The following is a 10,306-nucleotide window of genomic DNA, read 5'->3' as shown; positions in this document are numbered from 1 at the left end:
CCCCAGCTCCAGGGCCCCCTGCGTCCCTCACTTCCAGGAAGGTTTTGGAAGCTAACAACGGCGCCCCCACCCAGGCTGGGCTCGTTTCCCCTCACCCCCACCTCAAAGGTCAGCTAGTGTGCGTGGCCTGGCCCAGGCGGGCAGCACCCAAGGGAGACCCTCTCTACCTTTCCCCTGACACGTCTCAGGGTCGACAAAGCGATCTGGCCGGAAGCGAGCGTGGCCCTTGGAGGGCATCGTCCCGACGGTGCCCGCAGCAGCATAGGGCCCGGCCATAGGGAAGCGGAGCGCCTCGTCCGGTCGGCCACCTCTCACTGGGAATGAGAGGGGGGAAGATTAGGACGGGGAAGCGGGCGAGACGGGGCCTGCCCCCCCAGAGCGCGGGGGTCCGTTCAGAAGCCGGACCCCTTGAGTGCAGCCCACCGACACTGGGCAAATTATTCCCCCGCTGAGCCTTGGTTTTACTGTCTGTAAAACGGGGGGAACATTTCCATGACGGACCTTCCAGCTGTCCTGGGGAAAACGCTTCGGGGCCTGCCCCCCCCGCCCCCTTCTCAGCGTTGGGGGGAGAGCAGACGCCTCCTGGCTCCCCACCGGGCAAAGGGCTCGGATGGATGATTAAGGCTTGAGGCCGAGGCCCCGCCGTGGGATCCCGGGTGACTGGAGAAGTGGAGAACAGCCAAGAGAGGTGGACCAGGTGGGGGGGGGGGCGGCGGGACCCCTCGGCCCTCTCCTCCCCCCTCCCCGGGCTCCCGTGCCCCAGGCCTGTACCTGGTGGGTCGGCAGCTTCAGCGGGGCCCTCCGCTCCCTCCTGGTGCCAGCCGCATCCTGGGCCCCTCTGGCCTGAGTGGCTGGGCCCAGGGAAGCCCTAAAGAACCCGACCCAACCGGTCTGCCCGCCTCCACCTCCGCCCTCCCCGACTACAGTGATGTTTCCTTTGCCGCCCCTGCCCCAAGCCAAGTGGTGCCGGGCACACCCACCCCCTCAGCCCCTGGCCGGCCGCCTCGGCCCCTTCCTTCAGGAGAACCGAGGGCCGCCCAGAGGGGAGACTGAGGCCAGGCCTGCCGGGGCCCACTCGGGCCTCCCTCCGGCAGCCCCCACCTTTGGGCAGCTCGTGTTGGAGCAATAAAGAATAAGGAGTCGTGGCTCGCTTCGGCCTCTGGGAAGTGTTGGGGGCTCATTGGAACCCTCCAGCCGACCCCACGAGGGACGGCTGCCCAGAGGGGAGCTCAAGGCCCTTCGGAGCCCCCTCCAGGGCCCGCTCCGAGCGGCCTGAGGGAGAGAGAAGGGGCCGGGCAGAGCTGGGGGCACACGGGGAGGACGGTGGGCGAAGGGGGCGAAGCCGCCCGCGACACGGCCCCAGCCCGGCCCGGCCTGCTCGGCTCACAGGACTGAACAAAACCTCCTTCGCCCCTCTCGTGGCTCGGCAGGATGAAAGCCCTGACCCCGGGGGGTGGGGGGCGCTTTATTCCTTCTCTCCTGTACCCCCGCCATCAGGCTTGGGACAAGCCAGCCAGGCTGACTCACTGTTCCTTGAATTCAGGCCACCCTCACCACCCGCCTTGCCTTGGCCCATTTCCTATGCCGGGGTTTCCCAATCTCTATTTCCACCTGGCTCTAGGAGTCACCGCCTCCAGGAAGACTTCCCTGATTCACTTCCTTCTCTGGACTCCCACTCCCGGGGCCCTCCCCAGCAAGGAGGACTAGGCCGTCCTGGGTCGTGGGCGCGAGATTGCTCCCCACAGAGGCTCCTCCTCACCGCGGGGGCCCAGGCCCGTAGGCTGGCCAGGCAGGGCTCTGAGGATCCCAGGGAGGGGCCTTGGGGGTCCCCCAGCTTGGCCCCGAGAGGGGCACCTTCCCTGGGCCACCCCCGGCCAAGAAGGGCCTCCCCACCAAAGCCTTTCTTTGGGCCAACCGTGGCTCCGTCCTTTGGTGCCCGGAAAGCTGCTGCCCCGACGCCGGTGGATGGATGGCGTGACCCGCCCGAGGCCCTCTGCCAGCGCCCTCAGGGCTCGGCACCTCCCCCTGCCCTGCCCATAGCCCCCCAACTCCGTCTGGGTCGGGATCGTCTCAAACCCTCGTCTCGCCTCCGCAGCACTCCTGTGTCAGTCCCAGGGCAGAAGAGCCGCAGGGGCCACCCAGCCAGGAAGGCTCCGAGGACACATCTGAGCCCGGGCTCGGCTCTCCGGCCACTGAGTCCCCCGGCGGCCGCCATCCTGGGGACCCCGGCGGGCACCCCTGCCCTCTCCCCCTCACATGGACTGCTCAGTGCACAGGCAGAAAGTATTGGGTACCCCCGTGTGTCCGGCCCGGGGGAGCCCCAAGAACAGGCCATCCCAAGCCCCAGGGAGGTCCATCCCTCGCGGGGTCAGAGCCCGCCCGCCCACCCATCAGAGAAGCAGCCCGGCCGGCTGTCCCTCCTCTGGCCCAGGCTCCTCGCAGCCCTCCTGGAGATGCCCCCCCCCCATCCCGGGCAGGCCTGAACCAACCGGCCGAGCCCCTGCGCCAGCCCCACGCCTGTGCCTTCGCCAGGGCCCCCCCCCATCCTTTGTCACCTCACTGGGCAGGAAACCGCCACCCCCACGAACACGAGCCTGCACGGGGCCAGCCGGGGGTGGCTGCGATGAAACACCAGCCCCGCAGCCTGCTGGGTCAGGGCTCTATTATGGAACTGGGCGGCCCGACCCATTGTTCTGGGGCACACCTGGTTCCCTATTGTGTCTGTGGGTGTGGGCCGGGGCTGGGGCTCTGCGCACACCCACAGGTCCCCTCCCTGCGGCCCTCAGCATGATGGGGGGGAAGGGGGGGAGCCACCTCCTGGCTGGGTGACCCTGGGCGAGTCACTTAACCTCCACTGCCCAGGCACCAACGGCCACTATCGATCCTGAGGAAGGGATCAAACGCTAGAGGAAACAGAGGCAGGCCGAAGCTCGTGGCTTTATTCATTGGGGGAGAACGTGGCCCCATCCATGCAGCTCCAGAGCTGGGCCGTCGCCCGTCGCCCCCAAACCCTCAACTCCGGCTGCCTGACCTCGGCGGGTGACCCGGGAGTCCCAGAGTCCGGTTCTGGGCCACTCTGGAGCGCCGGGCTGTCCGGAAGAGGGAGGCCAGACGGTCAAAGGCTACCGACCACATCCTGGCACAGAGGCCCCTGAAGGCACACCGAGAAGCGAGGGTGCGGGATGGAGATCTGTGGCTTTTTGGGAAGAAAACTTCAGAAAAACTGACTGTCTGACAGCTGGGCTGCTCCAGGAGGCAGTAAAGCCCCGACCTCCTTGTGGAGGCCCATTTGGGAGGGACGCAGGCTGTGATCAAGGCCTCCTGCCTCAAGGTTCTGGCCTGAACTTCCTCAAAACTCCAGCCCCAGCTGTCCCCTTTTGACCATCTTCTTGGCTCTGACCCTCAACATTTCTTGGCAGCAGAATCCTTCTCTTCCACCAGCCTCAGTTTTTCCTCTGTATAATGGGGAGAATTGCATTTGCCTAACTGATTTCTAGAGCTCTTGTGAATCCCTGTAAACTTTCTATTAGAAACAAGAACTGAAGACGGGGTGACTCCAAAAAGCAGCGACTCCCAGCTAACCCTAACCCCGCTTGGGCCTGGAGCCTTTCAAGCCTTCTGAATCACCACCTGGAACTTACCTAGAACGAAGAAAGGCGGCTGGTCAGAAGGGGTGCCTGGGGGGGGGATGGCCCAAGCCACTTCCCATCTCTGATGCTGGGGAGGGTCAGGGGGTTGGCAGTCTGGCCCAGGAGCAGGAGCCCTGGATGTGCCCTCAGAGGCCTAGGGTTCGAGTCCTTGTGCCCACTGACTCCTTCCCGGGTGACTGAATCTCTCTGGGCTCTGGTTTCCTCGTCTCAAAATGATGCCTCAAAGCCCTACGCCCAGGAAGTGGGGCAGCCTTGGCCCAACCCTGAGGACTGACTTCCCCGTCAGGGAAAATCTCTCCAGCCCTGCTTCGCTTCTGGGGAGTGGAGGGAGCCCAAAGTCGGGCCTTTATGGCCCAAAGAGGGAAAACAACATGTCGGGGGCCCATCTGTCCCCATCCTCATCCTCCTCCCTGAGAGACTCACAGGCAGGCAGGGAGGCCACGCTGGCCGTGACGGAGCTCTCGATGCCCAGGGCGCTGAGGGTACCCCGAAGAAGGCCACAGGTGAAGGCGAGAAACTGAAGGGGGAGACAGATCGTTATGGAGGCCCAGGGGCCCCCTGGCACTCAGTGAGTCAGGGCGGGGGGATGCCCACAGTGCTCCACTCTTGTCTTTTGGAGCCCAGGCCTGCCAGCAGTGAAAAGGGAAACCCAATGAGGTCTATGGGGTAATGAGAGAGGGGGCAGAGAAGGAAAGTGGGCCCAAGCTCCCTGCCACCCCTTGCCCCAGTACCTTGGGTGTTTCTTCCAGATACTGCTGGCCCCAGGCCATCTGCGTGAGCAGGGGAAAGTTGTTATCCTGCAAGACGTAGGTCCCCTGGAGGGGGGAAATGTGGCTGGAGTTGGGCTTCTCCTCCTCCCTCCTGGCGGCCTTCCTCTCCCCATCCCCAACCCTGATGGCGGCCAGTGGCAAGAAGGCTTGTTGGGAGACGCTTTCCTCGTTGAATCCCAGTTCTCAGCCAGCCTCCTGGGACCCAGTTTGCTCATGTAGACCATGATCTGGAATCCCAGACACCTGGCACGTAGTGCCCTCGGAGGCCCCCGGCCTGCTTCAGGCCTGCCTCTGATCCTGCTCTTCCATTGCCCCAGTAAAGGTCCCACTACTTGTGGCAGGCACCGTCACCCGCCTTGAGGTGCCCACCTTGGGTCACCCGGAGAGTTCCTGCTGCCGCCGCCTCCCCCAAGCCCTTCAGATAAGTGAAGACTCTCGTCACTCCCCCACTGCACACTCACCAGGCTTCTAGGAGGATGACCCCAGGTCAGTGCAGAGGGACAGCTCATAGAAGCAAACCCAGGCCCAAACTGCCTCTGTTCCTCCCGTCTTGTGACTACAGACAAGTGACTTCCCTCTTGCTAGATCGGGGATCCTGGCTTCCATCCTTCCTCCACTGGGGGTCCAAGATTAAGCCCTGAGATGCCTGGGATGTGGCCTGAGCAGGGCAGAGGCTGGCGGCCCCGACCTCAAATCGACTGCAGACTGCCCACCTGCCACAGCTAGGCTCCAATTCAGACTGACCAGGCGGCTAAGAGCCTCGGGGGCCCCCTCTCTGCTTGAAGAGTCGCCATTTGTCCCTCCTCTTCAGCTGGCTTCTAACGGGTCTGGTGTAACGTTGATCAGTGTCTAATAACCAGCTCCCTTCCGCCCCTTTCTGAAACTGAGACAATCACCAAAACAAGCAATCCAGGCCTGCTTTGGGACATTTCCCTATTTCCAGGGTGTCCTACTCCCATGAAACATTTCCCATGGGGCTCCCATGATGCCTCAGGGGCCAGCTCCACCCGAGATCTGTGCTGGCCCTGCCTGTTCCCCAGGGTACTGGATACAGCAGCTCATTGGGCCCACGGCACCCCCCACAAGGGGGCAGAGAAGAGGTTGTTATCCAGATTTTACAAATGAGAAACTGACAAGGAAGGAAGGAAAGGGGAGAAATAAGAATTTATTAGGCCCCTACTAGGTTCCAGGCTAGGTGCTAGGCACTTTACAACTGTTATCTCATTTACCTTCACAACAAATCCTGAGAGATAGGTGCTATTATTATTCCCATTTTACAGATGAAAAAACTAAGGCTTGCCCAAGGTCATACAGCTAGGAAGTGTCTGAAACTAGATTTGAACTAGGGTTCTCCCTGACTCCCAGCACTTTCTCTATTGCCTCAGAAGGAAAAGGACTTAATCAAGGTCTCTATTTGAAGCCTAGAACCTTTTCCAGGATAGATTACTGACTCCTAGAACTGGGATGGACTATGATTTGAAGGAAATGAAGAACAGGGAAAAGCAGGGGCTGAAGCCCTGCACGCTTCTGACTCTCCAGCACCTACCTGGTGGTTGGTCCTGAGGTTGTCAGTCTGCTTCCGGAACACGGCCCCCCACAGATCCCGGCAAAGGAATTTGATGGTATCTAGCTCCTCCCTGAAGGCCAGGGCCCCTCGGGGCAGCCTGGGTGAAAGAGAAGCTTTCTGATTCTGGGGTGAAGAAGGCTGGAGTGGGAATCCAGCCCAGCCCCCAGAGTTTTCAGAAAGGGGAAAGGAGACCTCATTCCACCACCCACTTTGGCTCCTAGTTCCCGGGGGGGGGGCAGGAACCACTAATTGGGGAGCTTTACCCTTGGAGAAGGAGCCCCTGTGCCCCCCAACCTTTCTCAAAGACAGCCCTGACTCTCACCTCTCAGCCAGGCCCTGGCCCACGCGGAAGCCCATGCCCTCTAGGACTGTCAAGCCTGTCCTCTGTCCCTAGAGGAGTAGGGGTGGGGAGAGGGGGGCTGAGATGGGGCCACCAACTCTGGGCGCCTCCCCTCCCCACTGCTCTTCTCACTCCCCAAAAAGAAGAAATGAAGATGAGGGAGTGACTTGGCTGAGGAAAGGAAAAGGACTCTCCTAGAGCTGGAAGGGCCTTGGGGCAACTTTAATTCCACCCCCTCATTTCATAGATTGGAAAATTGCCAGAGAGGGCAAGGGAGGCACCAGAGGTCACACAGCAAGCCAGAGGGAGAATCCAAGACTGGAAGCCTCCAAGACTCTCACCTCCCAGAACTAGGCTTGGCTGATAATCCCCGCCCTCATGCTCTGCTCTAGGGGCTCCCTGGGTTCTACAAGGGAGTCAAATCAAGGAGACAGGCTGGTAGTCCGCCCTCCGCTGGACCCTGGATTCCTCAAAGGACGGCACTGGTCTCTCCGCCAACCCTTCCTTCCTCCCACAGGCCCCCAATCCAATTCCCAAACACACTAGTCAATCCTGAGATGAGGGGGGTGAAGGGGACCCAAAAGGTGGCCCAGGCTGGATGCTAGGCAGCACCCAGCTAATGGCAGGGCTAACACTCCTCAATGTACTTTGAGTGGGCCTGGGAAAGTACCAGGGGCAGGAACAGGGTCTCCGATCAGCCCCACCCGGCTCAGGCTCCCCCTTAGCTGTGAATGCCCAAAGCGGGAAGGGGCAGACAGAGGTGGGACAAGAAAGGGCAGGGGCCTGAGGGAAGTAAGGTCAGGGGGAGGGGAGAAGCAGGAGCCCAGGAGAAAGGGAAGAATGGCAGGTCTGGATGGAGGGGGAGAGGAGGAAGCAAGAAGCAGCAGCCATCATGCCCATCTAGTGCGTGGCAATGCACCCGGGGCATCCAAACATCCTCCTAGGAGGAAGCTTCCATTTGGGAGAGAGGAGCCAGAGCTGGAGGGGGCCTCCCAGCTCACCTCTTTTACTCAGATGCAGGGGCCTGCCCACTAGGCCGTGCCGCCCCCAGCATATGGAGGTTGGAAGGGCGGGAATGAGTGGGCAGAACCTGCTGGGCAGCTGGAGTCATTTCAGGCTGAGATAATGGAAGGGATCAGGGCAGCAAGGGGTTAATGGTGCAAATGAATGAGTGACCCCCCCCCACTGCTGACTCCATCTTGTGACTCAATTCTGAAACTAGTTCAGGTCTCTTTTCTAGCCAACTGTGAGCCTGATCCAAATTCTGCTCTGGGAGAAAAGTTTACTCGGTTGTGGGAATTGGGAGAGAACCTTGTTGCAGTGTTTGAACACTGCAGCCCTTCAGGGCTGGGAAGCTGGACCCCCTGTGCCTGCGGTTTAGAGACCTTCACCAAGAATGTGGCTGCTGCTGAGCAGAGACACAGTCAGAGCCTCAGGTGGATGCACGCATCTCTATGGGGCCGGTCAGTGACTGTTTGTGTTCCTTTGACTGTTCTTTCCTGAATCCAGGGAATTGCATCTGTCCACTCTTCCTCTTCCCAACTTGCAGAGTTCCTAATCTTCCATCCAAGCAGGAATCAGATTACTTAATGTTGAATTGGTTTTCTTTGATTAACGGCTTTTACTGTATTAAAGTTCGGTCTCCCTCAGTATTTGGAGTCTGGCCCTAAGCTGAGGAAGGGGCCTGGTCCCAATTGGTTGGGCAATTGGCATGCACTGCTTAATAAACTGCTATGCTCTGAACATGGAACCTTTGTTTCCTCTTTAGCTTGTTACAAAACTTCAGCCCTCCGATCTCCTCCGGCCACATTCAGTCCTCAGACTCTGCCCTGCCCCAACCCCCACTGTCTGTCTGAGATCTTTCGAGTCCCCTGTGGGTCATTCAACACCCTTTGCTCCCCGTTCAGAGGCTGTCAGCCCTTCTTTCTTTCCCACTGCCCCTTCCACTCCTGCCCTGATCCCACCTCCATTCATCTCTTGCAGCAGGTCCATCTCCCCCACCTCCAATTTTCAATCTCTCCTTGTTTCCTACAAATGCTTCTCCACCTCCTCCATACTTCAGCACTCACTAGGCCCACTGCTTCCTGGCGCTCCTGTCCACTAGATCTGACTGCCTTTTCCCCACCAAGCCCTGGAAACAGTGATCTACCTGCTTTTGGTGCCTCTGAATACTGGCCTCAATCTATTGGCCAGCATTCAATCTCTTATTATGTGCCAGGCACTGGGGAGGAGGGCTACAAAGAGAAAGCTAAAACAGTCCCTGCCCTCAAGAAGCTCACAGTCTAAACAGGGGAGATCACATGGGCCTACCCAAGCATATTCAAAATGGACACTTGGTGGAGAAGGTTCTGTCAACTCAATTCCTCTTAATTTGCTGCTAATACCTTCATGTAAATAAGAGTGCAATCCACTGGTCTTTTCTTAGCCCTCAGTCCTTTGCACAGGAGGCACTGCTGACCACCTCCTCCTTCCTGAGTTTGGGCCAGCCAGGGTCCTCAGGCTTTATCCTGGGCCTTCTCTCTAATCCTGGGGGTGTCATTAGCTCCCACAAACTCCACTATCACCTGTAGACCAGATTTCTAAGTCTCCACGGGCCGTCCTTATCTCTTGGCCAACTCCTACTCCTCCAAATATCTACTGGACATCTCCACCCATAGCCATCTCGAACCCAAAAGATCCCAAACCAAATTCAGCCTTTCCCCCTAACCTTACCCTTCATCCTCACTTCCCTATTTCTGACAAGGGCACCATCATGCCAAGTTCACAATCTGGGAGTCAACCAGGCTTCCTGATCTCTCCTCAGTCCCCTCTGGCCAAGCAGCTGCCAAGCTTTGGATTCTACATGGACCTCTCCCCAACTCCAAGCACCCCAGGCCAGCTTCTTTTCACCCCTTGTCTGCATCTTTCTATCTCTCATCCTCCATACAGCTGTCAAGCAGATACACCAAGCACAAGACTTACTATGTCACTGTTCTGTCCCCAGAACTTCCAGGAGATTCCCCTGCTGTCTCAGGATGAAACAGAACCCCTCCTTTGGCAATGAAAGCCCTTCTTCACAAGCCAGCTCCCCCCTCCTTCCAGGATGCTTACACTTTGCTCCTCTCTTCAAGCATTCTGCACTCAACTGCTCAACTGACCTGCTTAGTGACCTGCCCGAGACATCTCCTGTTCCTGTACAGGCTGTCCCCTCAAACACTGCAGGTGACTCTTTCCTCACCCCTAACTTCCTAAGCTCAAATGCCTTTCTTTTCTGGGGCCTTTCCTCATCTTGTTGTTCAGTTGTTTTTTTTTTTTTTTTCAGTCTGTCTGACTTTTCAGGGGCCTCTTTTCAGGTTTTCTTGGCAAAGAACCTAAAAGGTTTTGTTACTTCCTTTTCCAGCTCATTTGGCAGATGAGCAAACTGAGGTCAAAAGGGTAAAGTGACTTGCCCAGGGTCACACAGCTAGCAAGTATCTGAGGCTGTATTTGAATCCAGGATCTCCTGACTCCAGGCCTGGCTCTCTACTTTGCTGCCTCGCTGCTATGTGTATATATATGTTCATTGGATACAATATGCTATATGTACATGCTTTCTTTCTCCCACTGAACTATAACCTCCATGACACCTTTCTGTAACATCAGGTGTTCAAGAGATCTTAATAAGAATGCATTGGCTGGCTGGCCGACAGACTGGAAGAAGAGAGAGAACAGGGTATACTGGGAAAGGGTAAGAGGGAGGAAGAATTAGGAAGCGGGGCAGATATGGAGGAAGGGGAGGGAGTCTGGAAGCAGGACAAGAGGAGGGAGAAGGGGGAGGGAAATAAAAGAGGAGAGAGGGAAGTGTAGAAAACAGGGAGGGAAGAAAGGCAAAAGGGAAGAAAGGGGTGAGGAGAGAAGAGGCGAGAGGGAAGGTGGAGGAAAGGAAAAGGAAGAGGGGGAGGAAGAGAAGGTGGAGGGGAGGGAAGGAGGAGGGGGAGAAAGGAAAGGAAGACAAGGGGAG

General features: G+C 58.4%; 1 protein-coding gene across 1 annotated transcript; it reads right to left on the bottom strand.

Annotated features, from left to right (window-relative positions):
• Positions 1-2,920: 2,920 nt before the first annotated feature.
• LOC123256008 (trafficking protein particle complex subunit 6A-like) lies at positions 2,921-6,373 on the bottom strand. The gene is made up of 5 exons (XM_044684704.1): positions 6,310-6,373; positions 5,967-6,084; positions 4,382-4,465; positions 4,074-4,167; positions 2,921-3,641 (listed from the first exon to the last, which is right to left on the bottom strand). The coding sequence occupies exons 1-5, from the start codon at positions 6,342-6,344 to the stop codon at positions 3,610-3,612; spliced, it is 363 nt and encodes a 120-aa protein (XP_044540639.1). The 5' UTR covers positions 6,345-6,373; the 3' UTR covers positions 2,921-3,609.
• Positions 6,374-10,306: the final 3,933 nt, after the last annotated feature.

The sequence above is a fragment of the Gracilinanus agilis genome, unplaced genomic scaffold (assembly GCF_016433145.1).
Source record: "Gracilinanus agilis isolate LMUSP501 unplaced genomic scaffold, AgileGrace unplaced_scaffold55267, whole genome shotgun sequence".
NCBI classification, from domain to species: Eukaryota; Metazoa; Chordata; class Mammalia; order Didelphimorphia; family Didelphidae; genus Gracilinanus; species Gracilinanus agilis.
The sequence above is the reverse complement of the archived record's forward strand: the minus strand, read 5'-3'. Positions and strand labels throughout refer to the sequence as shown.

What these genes read in the sequence shown, in the direction of transcription:
- LOC123256008 (XM_044684704.1), bottom strand. Translation starts at nt 6,344, where the DNA reads ATGGGCTTCCGCGTGGGCCAGGGCCTGGCTGAGAG. An exon ending in GGCCAGGGCCTGGCTGAGAG is followed by an intron (nt 6,085 to 6,309) that starts GTGAGAGTCAGG and finishes TCTTTCACCCAG; the next exon opens with GCTGCCCCGAGGGGCCCTGG. An exon ending in CGTGGCCTCCCTGCCTGCCT is followed by an intron (nt 3,642 to 4,073) that starts GTGAGTCTCTCA and finishes TCTTCGTTCTAG; the next exon opens with GTAAGTTCCAGGTGGTGATT.